Below are 19,037 nucleotides of genomic sequence, written 5' to 3' on the forward strand. Positions count from 1 at the left end.
ATCTGCTTATTCCAACCAGAATTAATTTAACAAGAATTTCTGTAAGTACTATATGACCCAGGTTTCATAACCCAAGATGAGACTGTAGCTCAGGTGTGCTCTGCCCTCCCTCTAAGCAGCAAGTCATCCTCAACCCAAGAACTTTACAGACACAGCTGAAACACACATTTGCATTTTGATCTCTTACCCAGCCTTACCCATCACCTTCCACTCTGCTTAATTTGAAGAAATGGTGATTTTTTTTTAGCAAAGTGGAATACACTCCTGCTTTGGGATAAAAATATTACCAACTGCCCCATTCCCTTCAAATAATGCAAAGCAGAATGCCACTCTCCACTGCTTTTCCCCTTCGATGTGTAAATCTGAAGATGAAACCATTTGAGTATGTTTGCTTTGTTTATTTTCGACAAAAAAATAATCATTGGCTCTGAAACAGTACAATGTCATCACATGGTCCCCTCGAGGCTATAGCTAGGCTGGTTGCTTCTCCTCCCATCTTGCTTAAAAAAAGACATTGTGTGCTGCAGGAAGATCAAAAGAATGACACCCAAAACCTTAGTGCATTAAAAATGAAAACGGCTTCTAAATCAGTGAGAATATAAGTTTAAGCAATGGATAAATGCTGAATAAACACCAAAAAAGTGAACACATGCCCGCAGTGGAGTGAGAAAAAAAAAACACCAGCAGTGGAGAGATAGAACAGGCAGATGAAACACTCAGTTGATCTGTGACATACATTTGTCAGAAACAAAACATAACATCAACAAATGTATGGATCAACAGAAAAATACAAGTAAACAAAAAAGGGTTGGAAAAGACACAGTAACAGGTCCTTGGCGTTGTTGTCAGGAAAAGATAAAACCCATTCACCTTCTGTTCATTTGTGGTTTCTTTTTATAAATATGCATGCTTTTCATGTGCTTGTCTGTGTATATTGATCTATATACATAGATATATATATATATATATGTAAATGTACTGTATATACCTCCTTCTTGGCCTGAGAATAACTTGCCCAAACAGGTCACAAGGCAAGGCTTTTATCTGGAGAACACTTGCAGAAATGATCTAATCCTACAAATTTCATTTCAGGTAGCTGCAATACTCTCAAATGCTTCAATCCTAACAACAAATAATTACTTAAAATCATTAAAATGCAAGTAAACACAAAAGAGAGGGAAAAAAAAAACAAATCAGAAAATGTAGTTGTGCAAACCTACAGCCAAATGACATATTATTATCACAATTATAAAAGCAATTAAATTAGATTCAAAAGTCCAGATGCAACACTCAGATGTGTGAATGCATGCAATCAAACATCCCCATCTGCCAACTGGGGAAGTGGTGAGCACTGAGTGACAAGTGAGGAGAATAAGGTGGCATGAAAATAAAAGGGACACGAGGAAAGAAAATACCAATGGTATAGTGTTTCCTACACTTATCATGGATATTCTGTGATCAAAGACAAGTGATGTTACAAAGCCTATGATTGGAGGAGTCAGTTTGATAGCCCTATGTAAAACCCCAACTGTGTGGATCATCTCACTGGTAGATTCCTTCTGTAAAGGGGATTTAGCTGGAAGGAACACCTGGAAAACCTGTACAGTGGGATCACGTATACATATACATAGGCTCTGGGCTCTGTCATTTAGAAAAAGAAGTAATACACTAAAATGACATTCGCACAATTGCAAACTGACTCAATCGCACTACCTCACCAGTGTTAGAAAATCCATTGGTCTGAATCACTAGCATTCAACCATGTTTCCATTAACCCCCACCCACCGAACCAGTCATCTGTATACATGAAACTTGGGGAAGAGGGCCAGAATGATTATGTGATGACTATGTAGAGGCAAGACCTGTAACAATAGGTTTGTTCATAAGATGATTTTTTTCTCTGTTTTCCTCATACATTACCTTTGAATTTTTTTTTACATAAATGAGACAGAACCAAAAGTAGTACACCCCCCAACCCAGCGGATATGGCATTTTCGGATCCAAAATCCCAAATCCTGTGTTTTGTTTTCGTTCCCCGAAAGCATGCTGTAGCCAACGGAACTGCTTTGCGCTCTACAAGACCAACTTGCCCACGATGACGCCGACCACAAAGAATAGCACAATGAGGGCCACCATGCGGGCACTCAAGCCCTCCTCTTTCTTCATGCCAACTGAGGGGTGCTGGGATGACACCATGTTACTCTTCCTCATCCGCAGACCATCATCCTCCTGAAGCAGGGAGGAGGGGATATGGAGAGTAGAAATAATTGAGAAATGGTGAGAGAGGAAGGACGATAGTGGGAGAGCAAAATTGAAGAAGGGAAATTGGAAAATAGAAGGAAAACATGACATGAATATGTGGAATAGAGGTGCTCATTTTGTCAATGAGTCAATAAGACAAGGCAGTAGTTATTTATTAGCTCAGGAAAAATAGGATCTGCTTAAATCTTCATCTGACCCAATACCCTGAGGAACACAGAAGGCGCCAGGCTTTAACACACTTCATTTCCCAGCAGCGGGTGGGGGGGCTCTCTGTTAGTTTAATCTCTGCCGCAGGAGCAGCCAAAAGTCTTTATGCCTCTGGCAAGAACTTAAAAGGGGGGACGATGCAGTGGTTTCTGAGGGGAGGATGACTCTTTCTTGGCTGTTGTGGTAGATGTGTTTATGACTTATTCCCAACTAAACCTCAACAAACCCAATTTTAAACATTATGTCACTGATCATTGTTATTGATGTTATATTGATGTAAATCACTTTATAAGCTTTGGAACCTGATGTCTGCCATAGATTTTATTTATATATATATATATATATATATATATATATATATGTGAAATTGTCATTTAACACAGACCTTAATATTTAATATAGCAAAAGGTGCAACACCATTTGGAAGAAATACTTGGTGTGACTTGAATTTCAAATTAATTTGCTTATCTTGATTTATAAGCATCAATTAGTACAAAAATAATTAAGTAACACAAAGGTGACTGGATGTTCTGATGACTGTGTTAAAGGGTGGTTTTCTTTGTTGATTCAGTGGACGAACACTTGCTCCCACTTGCTGGATTGATTGTTTTAACTAAGCACAAAATTCAACACACTGTACATATTAGTGCTGAAGCAATTTGACAATCAATCAGCAACAGCACAATCAGCTTTGCCTCACTTAAAAATGACGGTGCCTCTGTGAAGATCTGAAGAAAAAGGTAAGAAGCTGTATTTATATACAGCTTATACACTATGCACTTACCAATTTGTGGATCATTCATCCATTGGCATGCGAGCTACTGTGCAATGTCTGGAGTAATTTGGGGTTCAGTATCTTGCCCTTGTACATGTTGATGTGTACAGGAAGACTTAAGGTTTATATCACCAAACCTGTGATTAGTGGACAATTTGCTGTAGCTGCTGAGCCACAGGCCTAATTATGTTTTCATGAAATATGATATTTAAGCTTCTGGGCAAACGAGCAGCGCGGCAACATCACATATCAAAGGCTAAGGATGTAACGACTGAGGCAACTATTTAAACAGATAACAACAGGAGGTGAGTCGTTATCTATGTGATTCTGCTCAGCGGGTGATTGGTCGATTGATGACCATTTTGGTTTGCTTCATCAGAGCAGCAAGGCACAACACTGGGGAAGCAAACTTTGGTTTGGTTTGGTCATAGCTTTCACTCAGCAAAGTTTACATCCACCTCTAGATAGTTGGACATTTATATTTGCCATTTGGATTTCTATCACTTACCCATTAACTGTTTTTCCTTGGGGTAACCCAGAATACCTGCTACTATCTGGAACACCAAGACTACAGGGATACCTGCGTCTTTACAGTGTTAGAAATATAAAAAATTAAAATTAAAAATATTAAATGACACCAATCATTAAATCATCTCACTTACCCTGATCTGTTTATTTTCTTCCCGTAGCCTTTGGGCCTCCATTTGCAGCCTCTTACACTCCTCCATGATCTTCTTTACCTCCCCATCATCAAGGGTGGAGGTCAGTGACTTCATGGGCAGCGCAGATGAATCTGACTTCAACAAGCTGGACGATACCATCTTATTGGACTCCATGTCATGCTGTTAGTGGGTCAGAAGGTAACAAGTTACAACCTGTAGACTGTTGTTCCTAAAATGTTTCTATGATAATTCTGATTAATGGTTTGCATTTGGGAACTTGCAGCACTGTGTATGCGAACACACAGACTCACCTGAAGCTGTCCTATCACTATAGTGCTCTAAACTGTAGGGAGGTATGCTAAACGGCACAAGACGGCTTAATATTTGCAGGTAATACAATTATTTATTTCTGTCAAACTGCATATTAAAATTCCATCTATTGATCTACTTTGTATATACCTTGTATATTGTACTTTTTAAGAGTACCTATACTGCTCTTTATACTGAAATGGTCTCTTAGCATGTTAACACTTTTCATTGCTTTGTTGGCTTTTCTGTGGGAAAGCTTGTATGGTTCCTTGGTATATCACCTGATTTACATAAACTTCTGTAGAATTGTAATGACTAATTAGTTTTTATACTCTAAAGAAGACACACTAACGTCTGTGCTGCATAACTATCAAATGTGTCCCTGCCTCTTTGCAAACTACTATGCTGATACTCTGCTATTTCTAAACTTGTGAAGAGTTCACTGAGGGGTTCATTTCAGACATTGCTCAAGCTGGTTTCTATCAGTACTATCTGTCTAACAGACTGGTGCACAGACTGGGAGTCGTGTAGTTATCGCACAGCTCATAATGAATTAAAAACAACTACCACAGGTATGTATCCCTCCTGCCATTCATGAAGCTGAGAGACTAGGCTCATATCATGATCTTTTCAGTTTTTTGAAATTCCAAAGAGGAATCACAGCAATAATAAACTACATGTAAGAATAAACAAAGTGCACCTCCAAATAGTTGTTGAGGCCTGTGTGGGTGAGTCAAGAAGAGAAAGATGGAGGGGCGGGTTGAAGGAAAGTGGGACAAGATGGAGAAAGAGATGAAGAAGAGGGAAAATAATGCTTTGCTGATTGAGAAACTCAGAAAGACAAAGAAAGAAGGTTGGACAGTATGAGAGTGAAAAAAAGAATAGGAGAAGCCCGAGTTTGGAATAGATGAAAAAAAGAGACGAACAGTAAAGCGGAGGAGGACACAGTGACAGCAACATGATAATGAGGTGGGTGCTGAAAAACAACAATAAACAACATTGCGCCATAATTAATGAAGCCTCTGCTTAGGTTAAATATTAGCAAATGTTACTCTGTACAGGAAGAAGCAATAAAAAGCATCATTCTGTTTGGTAAAAATCAGCACTGTGACAGACAACAAATGACACCTTGTCAACTAAAAACATGCTGTGACAGCCTGTATGGCCAGTTAGCATGAATTTGAAAATGGTGCATGGAAACAAAGAGACATTTTAATCCCTGAAGTCTCTTTGATATACAAAACGTAGTGAGAACAAAGACCCAGTGAGCTGAGGAGGGGAAAAACAACATGTGCTTACCGTTTTTTCATTCTCCACTGGCATCTCAAAAACACACCTCAGCTTAGAGTCCATCAGCTCCTCTGGCTTAGCCTCCTTCCACTGAGAAGATGGAACCAAAAAAAAACTGATTATGACTTTATTCAGTCAAGGCAAAAGGGAAGATTGGTAGGTGAAAAAGAAAACATTAGTACATCTATCTTTTTGTTACACGGTGAAACCTTATTACTTATAGGAATTTACATACTTTTATAGACCCAATTAGAATGCATATTAATATTCCTTTCACAATCATACTTGCTAATTTAATTTAAATCAATGAAGTAAAACAATTAGCATCAATAAGGCCTACAATCAGTTATTAACTACATGAATTTATTGGGTAATGTTGTCAGAATATTGCCCTTTATAACAATAATTACTATTAATATAATCAATCAGATTACATGAACTAGACTTGGTAGAAAATTGACAAAACTGATGATTAAATTGTTGTAAGTTAACTTAAGTTTTGATACACTCTACTTGCACTTGTCTATTACAGGACAATGAGTGTCCATGCTACTGTAGCTAACTGCAGTTACAGTGTTTGTTACAGGTCAAAAGTTAATTCACTCTAATAACAATCCCACTTTTAGTTTGGAACTGTGCAACCCTGCCTGGCAGTCTGCAATCACATTATAAACCTAAAGCTAATATCTACAAAAGTCAAAAAAAATTCAAGAATAAGTAAACATATTTAAATATGGATGCTTGTTTACCAAAAAACATGTGCAATTCTAAGTAATTCAGACTGTAACTGTAAATAAGCACAGTTCTTACACAGCTTGCATCTTCAACAGCTGGACTGTTATCTGCTCTGTATATTCACATTTTGTGTGAAACTACAATGGACAGACATTTACCACCAGGTGGTCTGCATTTTTTCTCTGGTGTGCTCCCCTTACAACCCCCACCTCAAACTTTGGCTTTCAAATCTAACCTCTGTTACAATCACAGGATTGCACAATGCACCACTGGGGTTCGGGCTCTGGCTCAGTACAGGATCTCTTTTATAACCATCATTCAGGTTGAATTGGTATGTGTTTTTATGTTCTTATGTGTCTAACAATATCATACCAAATTGGCATGTTAGTGATGATTTACTGTATGTTGACCAGTTACCACAAGTATGACTTTGAGAACACACACATTGTTATTATTAAACAGTGTTCATTGTGTTTTTATTTCATATCAGTACTGCGACCCAGGCTCACATGCAGGCTAGGAGTTGCCTCTTTTCTTAAGGTAAATTCAGCAGATGAATTTTCTGTCCTACATAGGGACAGTTTTGACAAGAACATATGCCTGCATGAGAGACTGTGTTACATATGTGTGCAAGGAAATATTGTTTCAAAGTATCTGCAAACACTTGCACAGATAAATACACACTCATTACAATTTCTCCCTGATTATGAAAAATGATTTTAAGATGATAACACTCACCACTCCCTCCATGTCAGTCATGTCAGGAGGTGCTAGCATGGACTGGACCATGAACTTGTGTTTGCTCTTCTCATTAGGGTCATAGTCAAAAGGCTGCAGCATAACTGAAACACAAATGATGGTCAGTGTCAGAATGGGAAGTCAAATATTTATCCCACACATACAGGATGTTTGCTCTCACCCTGTGTTTTCTTTTTTGGTCTTATGAAAAGAAATGTTAAGACCATGATATAAAATCACATCAAAACTGTAAGTTCTGTGTTATTATTATAATGATACCTTAGAACAGTGGTTCTGGGCTTGGGACCTTTCCAAGGGCTCATAAGTTCAGACTACTATGGAGCAGTGAGTATGTTTGCTTTGAAAACTAGCTGTCTGAATCCAGGTGGTATACATTCAATAACACTGACATATAGTCCAAAACCCAAATCAATTTCATTTACAAAGACATGAAAAACAGAAAAGTAGCAAATTATCACATATAGTCAGCTAAAGCACAGAATGTTTGCTTGAAAAATTACTTACGATCAAAATAATTGTAGATACATTTTCAGTCAGTCAACTAAATCATTAATCATGCAATTTTCACTTGCCATATATATTTAACCTGTAATGAAGAGGTCACAAGTGCACACTACTTCATTTAAAGGGTTCTCAAACCAAAAAGGCCAAATGAGGTCATGTGTTTTGTTACTACTCTAAGACACATTTATTTTAATTCAGTTAGGAGCTGACAGCAGGAAGCAGTGACAAATAGAGCACCCCAGAATTCTGTAAACATGATGTTCCAACATAGAACAAGTAAAATAATTTTATTTTGTGACAGTTTTATTTCCTGACTTTATAAACCTCATATTCACTTCACATCCTCAAGAGGCTCAGGAGAACGTGCCAAACATTGTCTTATTACTATCATTCACACTGCAGCAGACTGATAGGAACACCAACATTTGTGGGCAAAGCTAAGCAAAAAAAAAAAAAAAAATCTTCTTTCCTCAACACAAACAGCAGTAATTAGGCCCTCAGTTGTTCTTTGTGAGCAGCTTTCCATCGCTTTCTTTTTCTCAAATCTAGAGTTCAATCCTCAGATTAAAGAGGGATTAGTGAGTATCAAATACCCATGTATTTGTCAAACAGTAAACTAGGGCCTCCATGTCTTCAAGGCCCTAGGCTTGCCCCTGCTCCACAGAAAAAGTGGTGAAGTTGATTTATTTCTATGTTCATGTTACCATGACAGCAAAACACTGATGGATCTACAAATACTCCAGGGGGTAATCTACCCAACAGCCTCCAACCCTGCCTTTTTCTTTCTTAACATTACACATCACTCTAACAAAAAGCAGGTGTGGGGTTGGAATACTACTTTAACCCATCATCACGTCAGTTCTCTCATTCTATGGTGTGCTATCTGATGTCATTCCAATGACTGAGGAGGTATTTTACAGCTGCAACAGTGATTTACAACAGTCACTTTATGTCAGTTGACTAGATGTGCAGAGCAGATGAAAATGGCTATTGATGTGTGATCATGCATTCTTTTGAAGGATGGGGACATATTTTGACATCAGTACCAACTGTATCTGCAAGGCCTGCATGATTCCTTGGGTCTCATCAGAAACAAATCTGAATTTCAAAGGCAGAGTAGCTATCAGGATGTTGTTGTCAGGATAGTTTTATGTGGCACATGCCAATTTTCCCTAGAGTAGAAAACCCCAGAGCTGTAGTACACTGTTACAGCAATCAGGGCAGTTCAATATCACAAACCAGAAACAGACGGCATGAACAGATTGAGAACATCCTGTTTCAGTCAGACCCAATTTGCACAGCCATCTACCTTGGGTCCAAAGGGACAATACTAGGGAATGGAGGCAGGAAAGCATGTAGGCTTTTTGACCAACACTGCAGAACATGAAAAGGTTCTGAGTTCAATCCTAAACTGAAAAACACAGTAGCAGAAAGTGATTTAAATCATCTTTGATCTTTGAACATATTTTAACAAAACGCTACTTCTGTTAATGGCAAGATTTTGTATGCTTACTTCACAATGGGCAGTCATTTATACTTGTGGTCAACATGGTCAAGCAGGATGGTAACTGACTGCCTACTTGTTGATGATAAATGGAACCATTAGTGGGGTAAGCTAACCTTCCTGTCACTAATTAACATCGTCTCAACAGACAAACTGCTCACAATTACCACGAGCTATTTATGCTGAAGTGCCTGATGAAGTCCATTCAGGTTTTCTGTTCCTGTTCCAGGAAAATTATTGTAAAAAAAAAAAAACAAAACAGATTATTTTACAGTCAATTTGTTAGTGATTAATAAATTAACAGACATGTTTAATTTCTACACTACAGACATGATGTAATGAATGTAATTAATGTTTAATTTTTCAATTTATTAACAAATCTCTTATATAATAATAAAAATCTATTTATTTTGTAGTGCCCCAGTTTTTAATGCAAGATATTAGATGGATGTTAAACTATGTCCTCACTACAGGAAAAATAACTGGCACCTGAGACTGTGCCTTTTGCTTCCATTTTAAAAGGATTATGTCACTCAGCTTCAATAAAAGTATAAAACGTAAGACATCAGCATTTCCCTGACCTACTTAAAGCAACTTCTCAACAGTCCTATCAGCAGCAATTTCTCACACTAATTCAGGTAAGTTTTATGTGCAAAAAGGGTGCTCTCTGTTGACTATCATGAGAATTATTCAACATAAAAACCTGGTCAAAGCTCAGCAAACCTATTCCAGCAACACAGCGTGGGAGAGCGAAGAGAGCAAAGGTGACCAGAGTTGTTGTGGTACACACCTAGAGGGAAGACTCAGGATCTAAGAGCAAAGACTCATAAAATGCATTCATGTTCAGGTTTCTTGCATAGGATTGTGGTCCCCTGGGTCCAACTTTTCCATATTATCCAAAAGGATAAAAGTTATGACTATATACCATCTGTCCTATTTCAGTTGGGATATATCTAGGTACTTCAAGATAGCTGAAAGAGTAGACTGTGTTGATTTGTCGCCCACTGCTGACTGCAGACCTAAGTGACACAGATAGCAGTTGCTGATACCAGAGAGGGGAGTTGTAAAATGAGTCTGTGGCTGTAAATAGCAAAGGTAGCCCAGTGTGGAAACATTAGCCTGTACCTGTCTCCCTCCAAGTATACAACAGATAATGAAGCCTGCCAGAAGGAACTAGAAGCAAGATGGGGGAAAACTGAAGTGGCAGGGGAGTGCATGGTTATGTAGAGAAACACTGATATTCAAAGATATTCACTACTGTTGCAACTAGGCTTTTAACTAACAATTATTTTCATTATATATTCTATAAAATCTTAAAAACAACAAAAAGCCATCACAGCTTAACTGACAAATACCTTTAAATTGCTCATTGTAACATTTGAAAAACCAAGATGTATACAGAAAAAGGAACATTGTTTGAGAAGCTGTGACAAGCAATACTTGGTATAACAAAAAATGATATAAAAATGAATAAAGTCTAACTTTTTGATAAATGTTTCAACAACAGTAGCAGCTACATGTTAAAGCTGACAGTCAGTAAATATGTAGATAATAAAATTCACTTGTGGCCACAGTGCCCTACAGCACTATCATGTCTTGTTTCCTTATTTATTACCTGAGACATTGATTGAGGTGCCTGCATCGATGATTCCACTGTTTGGCCGCACGCAGTATCGGCGCGGTGCTGTCGTCTTCACCTTGAAACACACATTCCTGTCTGTAGGGTTGGAGAGCTTGAGATTTGTGGTGACCACATCTGAAAATGGACCTGTGAAGACAGGAGACAAGGCAGATACTGAAACAAAAAGGTTGCTTTTCATTGTTTCAGGAAAATATCTTCATGTTCCCTTTGACAAAAATATAGATCAAAAGATAACTTCAACAAAAGTAAAAATAGAAAAAGGATTATCAATGACTACTGAGATAGACAATAGACAGACAATATAAAATTTAAAAACAAATCGACAATGATGCTATTAACAATTCTCACACAACATACACTTTAATTCCAAAATATCATTCATCATTTAGACTGTTTGTGTAGGACATGATGACACATTCACACAGACTGATGCAGAATAAACGTATGATCGTCTTACTATTGAATCGGCGTTATTAACGTACATCAGCCCTATTTATATAGATCAGCAGGAGTCTACTACACCCACCGGAGGCAATGAGAGTCAATGGTGATTAGCATTAGAAAATGACATAAATGGATGTTTCTGTTTGTGTTATTTCCTAACCATAACCAAGACATTTTATTTCCTAACCAAGACATTTTAATGCCTAAACCTAACTAACATGTTTTAATGCCTAAATATAACCGAGTAGTTGTCATGCTTGTTTAAAGTTAAGGGCGTAACTTACGTAATGATGACAATGAAGATCTGTAGGATAAAAATGACCTAATGAACCTACCATTAGGTTCCAGTAGGTGAGTAGGGACCTACTGACCAATAACTATATTCTGATGGCAAACCCAAACGGATTATAGAATAACATGACAATAGTCCAACCAGGTGCACAAACTCAAAGATGCTTTGCGGGTGTGAGCTGTACAGTGAGAAAGGAACGTATTAATGAAAGCAAATGAGTGTCTCTTAGTCAACTGATCAAAATACATCAGAATGCAAATCCATTATACACCACTGCAGAAAAAGCACCAGGACACTGACAACAAGTGAAAAAGAAAAGAAAGCTGGTACAGACAGACTACTTGTGCAGTCCATGAGAATATTTTTAAATGTATTTATACTTACATAGCAGGAAAGAATGTGGGTACCTTATTTGACTGAGTCGATCTAGCACCGTACATGTAAGGCTGCAACTAATGACTACTTTATGTAGCAAAGTCAGTAAAACCTAATAAATATATACATGGTATCTATGCTAAAACCGTGGATGTGACTTTAATCTTAAATTCAATCTGCCACATATTTTCATTCATTCACCTAATACTAACATAAACAGGATTTTACTGCCAGTTTAGCTAATGTGGGTTTTCACTATGGTTAACCTAGAAACTGTCAAGATAAACGAGTCAAGTCTACATCAAATCCCCCCCAAAAAATCTAAGTCTCAGTAACAAAATCTGGTCAGAAATGGACTACTGTAAATATGTCAAAGATGCAAACTAACAGTTTTTTTTACTTTTCTTCATTACTCTCCAGATTATGTTGACTGCTGATCTTTCTGTCCTGTTGATTAAGAAAACACTTATGGTATTAATTCACAAAAACCTTCAAAGGGTCAACTGTGTGTACAAATCTATAAATTACAGGCTTTTACTAGTACACTACCATAAACAGAGTAGCTGATGCAGTTTGGCTTCAAGTAATTACAGATATCATTGTGGATGCAGACCACATCTCTCTGAGGCTCTCACAATGCCGGATGCATTAAGCTGCACAGATTTGTCAATAATGCAGAGAACCCTTACAACACAAAAAACAAGAGCAAAATAACACTGAGCCAAACCTAAGAGCTGAACAAAGGTTAAGTGACTTATCCATCCACAATGCACTGCTAGATTGTCTGTTTAATGGGATAAGTCAAGACACAAAGTTTAACTTCATTCCCAAAAGGTGTGTATTTTAATTCTTATTTTTGTTATTCCTTATACACATATAAACAACTTGTATTTTATCTGTCAGGAAAATTGTTTAATTCTTTCCTTTAACCATGGCAAGTCTATGTTTTGACATATTTTATAAGTCTTAATGTGTTTAAAGAGCCCTGAACCTTGGTAGACAGCAGTGTTCAATTAGTGCCTAATCATTTCTATTGCTTTTGAAAATTATACAGTGGTTAAAGTAATGCTTGAACTTGAGTATCGTCAGAGGTTCAGGGAGTAAAGGGAAATGAGGACACCAAAGCAGGGAAAGATAGGCAAGGCATGGGAATAATCATCTCTGATTTCTAGAACTACATTATAGTGAAGGAACTAAAACAATAGAAGACAAGTACATACATTACCAGTCAAAGATTTGGACACACTTTCTCATTCAATTCAATGGTAAAGTGTGTTTAAACTTTTGACTGGTATATGTGAGTTTCGTGGGTACAACTAGGTGAAAAAAAAAAAATCTTTGTCAATATTATCATAATTTCTTAAATGTGTGTTCCAGAAACATTGCAGGTTCAGGGTGAAAGCAAGAGTAATACAAGCTAAGAACATAGCTGGCTAGCTGGAAAATATTAGACAAGCAGCTATGAAGATTTTTTGGGCAAAGTTACAATCTGAAGGGCAGGGATTCATGTGACCAGCAGATACAGCCTAAGGTGCAATGAGGGTATGTTTGGTAGCATTGTTAGTTTATTAACTTAGCTAAATTTGATTCATGTTACCTTCTACTAAATGGGCACCACTCCACCTCAGTCGAACATGCACAGTCTTCAGTGAATATTCATGATTGGCTAAATGACTTGTCCTGGACTGATAATATTAACTAAGGTGTTTTGATATAGATGTCAATAGCAGCCACAAATAAGCTCAGCATCAGACATCAAGTGAGAATTCATCACTTTACTAGCAGTTGTTGATGCATTGATTTTGGGACTGATCAGTCTGATCAGAATGGTTTCTGTTATGAATATCTAAAGTGACTATAAGTTTTGGACAGTAAATCACTAAAAAAGAAAATAAGTTCTGAGCAATTACTGACAGGACCCGAGGAACTAGAAAGATTCATAAATATAGTTATTGGCCTTATATTTAATAACCTGGGCAAGAAAAGGCAGCACCTATCACTCTGATTCCTCCTTAAATGACAAAGCAACTGACATTTCACTTAATGACTTCAGCAGAAAATTAAAATGTGCCGGATATGTGACCCATAAGAAACATACCAAAACACGCAAACCTAATTTGGCCAAATCACTGGCTCTGGAGAAAGCTCAAAGTCTAATAGGTCTTTCTTTGATAGCTTAATTCCAATAAATCTCTTTTTATGTATAACACTCACAAAACCAGTGTTACATGCCATTAATTTATTCCCGGCAACAGTTTCACTATTGACAGGACACTCCAGAAACCACAGTGAAATGTATCCAGATAGCTAATTGGCAAGCGTTGTCAATTCTGTGTTTTTCCAGTACCTCTAGAAAGCAGAGCTAGTTCATATTCAAGAGAGAGGCAATGATGAATGAATGTATGACTTCTTAATCTTAGTGTGGATACAGTGCCAAACCACATAACATGTTATTGGCACTGCAATTCTCTGCACATCTTTTCAGCAATATATACCAAAGTCAGGAGTTTCTTTGATGAGGGAAATCAAATTGAAGGAAAAAACAAATAGAACATGCCAATTAATTTGCAGAATAATTTATAGAAAAAGACTAATATTTTTACATTGCTGTGTCTAACATAAAAAAAAAGAATGAACACATAAGGCACAGTCATGGATAGTTCACCTGAAACAGGTACAAAAAACTGTGGGTTGTTTTGGAAATCAGAAAACCACTTTAGGTGGTTTGGTTGGGAGTGGACTAGACTTATCTCTCAAATTACGGGAACATTTAAAGTTGACCTTGGGGCTACATAGCTGATGCTATACAGAGATGGGTCAGTTTACATCAGTCAGACTTTAAGAAACCAAGTTTCATTATAGTACACTTCGTGAAATTATGCCAATCAAGGAGGTCTAAATATATTTACTGCCAGTGTTTTTTGTCATTTTGCTGCTACTTATTGAGATCTGTTAATATGCATGTCATTGATAATGACCCAGTAAAATATCAGTAGACAATCATTGGCTGATTTGAGTTTGGAAATTCTGATGGTCAGGTGATGCCTTTCAAGCTGCTGAAGCAGTGAAAATGAAGCAGGAAAAGACAGCTCATTATTTCTTAAAAGTGTTGACAATGACTCCAGCATTTGTGGAACAATTTCCTGTTATCCAGATATTTTAGGTCTTGTGCTATTTTAGGAACTTCACAGCTAAGTCAGGCCACAATTTCTAATCAAGTAGTTTTCTAATAAAATAACAAATTAGGCCATTAAAGTAGCTATGGTGAGGACAAAGTTTATAGTGTGTAGATTTAAGATAACGCTTCAGCTCAGCATCATCCAGAGGAAATGGCACTATTCCAACATTCAGAGAAAATGACACTTCTCTTCTCATTTGAGGAAAAACAGGGAGGAAATTCAGACCCAGACAAGCTTGGCTTGACATCTAAAAGCTTTTAATGAAAGGGACTCACACCACAGACTACTGTATACCTGATCTACTACTTCCTGAAAGGTTCTCAGGTCCCACTCTCAAAAACCACTCTCAAAAACAGCAGTAAAAGCCTATTACAAAGAACTGATATTTGAAGCTGTCAACTTTAAAGGCTGGATATTATGAATAACAGAAAAAGTAGGGAGCTGGGAGTATCCTGTAAATATGTTAATATTACTCTTGACAAAACTGAAAATTAATGTAAAATGAAAAAGTCCAGCAGCTAACATTTGAGCGTATTTGGTCCACAGATGGTCTCTGGTCAGCTGAGAAAAAGTGCTATAGACCTATTCCCTATTTATTTCCCTGTTTCAAACTGCATACCTACATATTACTTGAGAGCCAAGTATAGGCATGTGATCTGTGGAATTGTCTAGCATACTGAATAAGACAAAGTTCCTTTTGTCTTAGTAACACTCAACACATATGATTTGACACTTGCCTCATTACTTCCTAGACATTAGCTGGTAATGGTAAAGTACAACAGTATTTCCAAGAAAGGCCTACACAAACTGGGACAAATTATTAATGGAAATGGTTATTATGTAGCCACTTACTATATTTGAGTTTATAGAAAAAATACAGAAAATGATGTGCACATTTCATATTGTCCTAAAATTGTACTTCTTTCTGTGAGGCTTGAGTGTTCCAGGTCTGATTCACCAAACTGTCTTAATTACAGAAAAAAGTCATAAATTGCTCATTTGAGACTAACGCTTACTTGTTTAGAAGAAGGTGTGCCTTTGTGAGAGTTGGTCATTAGCATAATAATTAATCAGCACCCTCAAAACAAATGACAAATGGCACTTTATGACTGTTCTTCCAGTTCCAGTTATAGTTCACAGTTCTTTGAAAGAAGTTTTTTTTCCACTTTTTTGCATCCACATCACAGGAACTGACAACTGTAATAGTTCTTAAAATGCTGTTTTGAACTTTTTTAGCTCCCACTCCAAAGTAGTACTTTTCCAGTGCAATGGAAACCATCAATAATGTTTGTAACTTAAAACAATGAGGCACCAGAAATGTCCATTTTAACAGTTAACTTTAGTAGCATGCACAGCAACCTCTGGCATGGAAAAAAAAACTCCCACCAAAGTCCAGGCTGCATATGCAACAGAGAAAATTCTGAGATTTAAACAGATTAATACAAAATATGAAAATTTCCGCTAGCGTGGTTGTTGAATTTCGTGCAATAGTACCGTCGCTATACCAACCATCACTTCAATGTTCCTGCTGGCGGTGTGCAAACAGAAAAATGGTATCTAAGGTCTGTAGTTCTCGGATCTGTTCCTCAGTGGGGTAGGTTCTAAAACAGAGCCCCTAGAACTGATTGGTCCAAAAGCACCAACAGAAGGCTGAAAATGCAGTGTCACATGTGGGAAAGTTTCATTCAGAAATAGTCTATGACTGGAAACCTTGTCTCTGTTGTCATAACGCAGCAGACAAAAGCATAAATTTAGCATTTAAGAGAGACCAAAACAGTCAGAAAATGTTAGTAGTCCATCAGTCAAAATGTTCTCAGAATAGTGCAACATTTGAACCACCAAACAATATTTATTAGCAACTGTTTTAATAATAAAACAACTGTTCTTTAACATGTAAAATATTTTCATATTGTGAAATGAATTGTTTTTAAACTTAAACAAAACAAGATGAAACTATGATGATCAGACAAATGACACCTCTGTAATGAAAATTATTACAAGATTTTCCTGGCATTTCATACACAAAACAACCTAATCAAAATAAGCATATGGCATATTAGCATATTTTGTATATTAATAAATGAAAATAACCGTTGTTGGCAGCCCTACTGTTAGCTAGAGTTTTTGGGCTATTTCCAAACCTAAGCTCTGATCAGAGAAAGGTTGGACTGACATAGAAGCTAACGGCCTCAAAAATTTGTATGAAACAATTTAGCTTCTTATTCCTGAGTAGTAGATGCAATATTGTGTCAGGATCTCTGTAATCTGTTGCAAAACGGATACAACAGTACATGTGTTTATGTAACATTATTTGGGCCTAAAGCAACGTGACATTTCGCAGCCAAAAACCTTTTACTCAAACATCTATTAGCACCTGTAAAGCCCTAATGATACGGGTGGTGGACACGTTGATGGTCTGTAGATAAAACATATTAAGTAGCAGATGTTGCAGAGTTACTGTGTCCTATGAGCTGTCAGGTTATTAAATGACAGCTGGCTGGCCAATAGAGCGAGACACCCAATCAGACAGAGAGCTAATGTTAGCCAGCCAGCTAATCTTAAACGTGTAAGAATTCAGCAGGAATATCACGTGTTTATCATGATTGCTATTTCCAACTGGACGTCCGTTAAATGTTTTGCATGCGTGACCATTTACAAACTGCAGCATAGCTATATGTGATAGGGCCTGGCTAGCTTAGCCGTCAGAGGCTAATCCAGTTAGCTAACTACCCAGCTAGCTGGCTGTCAGATGACCTGCCGTCCTTATAGAGAGTGTCTTATTCATTTCGTACGAGTGCAGTATTGTCAAAATGTGCACTGCGGCTTCTTCTGGTTTGATTGCCTTAACACTGGCCTATCCACCCTACTCCTAACCCAGCTGGCAGAGACGGCTCCCCCCTCCCGTTAAACGCCGGGCCCTCCCCTCTGTTACCTCTGAATTTCAGTTCGTGCTGAGGCTCCAAGAGCAGAACCTGTTCCGGCCTGGCCATATCCCAACAGCTGGAGCGGGGCTATCGCGTTGCAACCAGTTCCTCTCTGTTACCGCCGCGTTAGGGTGTCGCTAAATGCTGAAACGTCCACAGAGTTATTTCCTCAATGAATTAGGACTGGCTTTACCGTGGCCCCGGTCTCTGGTGCTACTCGAGCTGCTAACGGCTGTTGTGATGCAGCAGGAAGGGAGCGAGAGACAGGCCGGTGACGTCACTGCCTCTGCAGAGCCGCCCGGTAAAGAGGAGGGGGAGAAGGGGAGGGGGAGAAGGGGAGTGTGTGTGTGTGTGTGTGTGTGGGGGGGGGGGGTGATACCAGGGTGGTAGGGGTTTATGAAGCCTTAATGTGAGGTGAAGGGACGTGGCTAAAACATGAGGGTTAAAAAGAGTGCAGCATCTAAGTTTGGCAGTTATTAGTCAACTTCCTTCGTTTTTTTCTCTAGCGTCGTAAAGCCAGAGGCAAGTACCCGTATGAGCACCAACAACAGTTTGGCTTTCTGTAAGCATTTCTCTTGTACGTTTTTATTACACCTTTAATATGCATAGAAGCTATGGCGTACAAAATTATTAATCCTAGTGTTGTGCAAAAATGTTATGTCTATCTGTACTTCACACATAAGGCTTCAGCAGCTTACAGTGACAGTGTAGCTATTTTTACTACAAACTTCCTTCTTTCCCAGGGCATAGTTTCTCTGCTGAGCTGCAGTGGAAGTGTAAAAACTTTGGTACTATAAAGGATATAACTTCCAAACACACTCACTTTCACAGTCTGACTCAGAATGCTGAAACCTCTTAATAACTTCAGCTAAACTTTTGAATGTAATTTTTGCACAAAAGGAGGACTGTGGATTTGAGACCACATCACTTACACTGAATATACATTAGGTAGGAATTATTTTTCACTAGGGGACCTGGCTATTGTTTTAAGATTCCTTTTATTAAGGGGCTGTAAGTCATATCAGAAATTATTGTGGATGCGCATTGTTTACCTCCATATTTTTGTATGTACACATCACACATGCAGTTTTATAACATACTTTATAAAGAAAGTGAACTGGCTTTTTACCTGGAACAACCAACTGGACTCTCTGAACATAGATATTAACAGGGA

General features: G+C 37.8%; 1 protein-coding gene across 1 annotated transcript; it reads right to left on the bottom strand.

Annotated features, from left to right (window-relative positions):
* Window positions 1–353: 353 nt before the first annotated feature.
* On the bottom strand, window positions 354–18,133 carry vapb (VAMP (vesicle-associated membrane protein)-associated protein B and C). Its single transcript, XM_026307116.2, has 6 exons — window positions 17,872–18,133; window positions 10,623–10,775; window positions 6,979–7,082; window positions 5,515–5,595; window positions 3,907–4,086; window positions 354–2,229 (listed from the first exon to the last, which is right to left on the bottom strand). The coding sequence occupies exons 1-6, from the start codon at window positions 17,927–17,929 to the stop codon at window positions 2,074–2,076; spliced, it is 732 nt and encodes a 243-aa protein (XP_026162901.1). The 5' UTR covers window positions 17,930–18,133; the 3' UTR covers window positions 354–2,073.
* Between the last annotated feature and the right edge of the window lie 904 nt (window positions 18,134–19,037).

This window comes from Mastacembelus armatus, chromosome 5 (assembly GCF_900324485.2).
Source record: "Mastacembelus armatus chromosome 5, fMasArm1.2, whole genome shotgun sequence".
Lineage (NCBI taxonomy): Eukaryota > Metazoa > Chordata > Actinopteri > Synbranchiformes > Mastacembelidae > Mastacembelus > Mastacembelus armatus.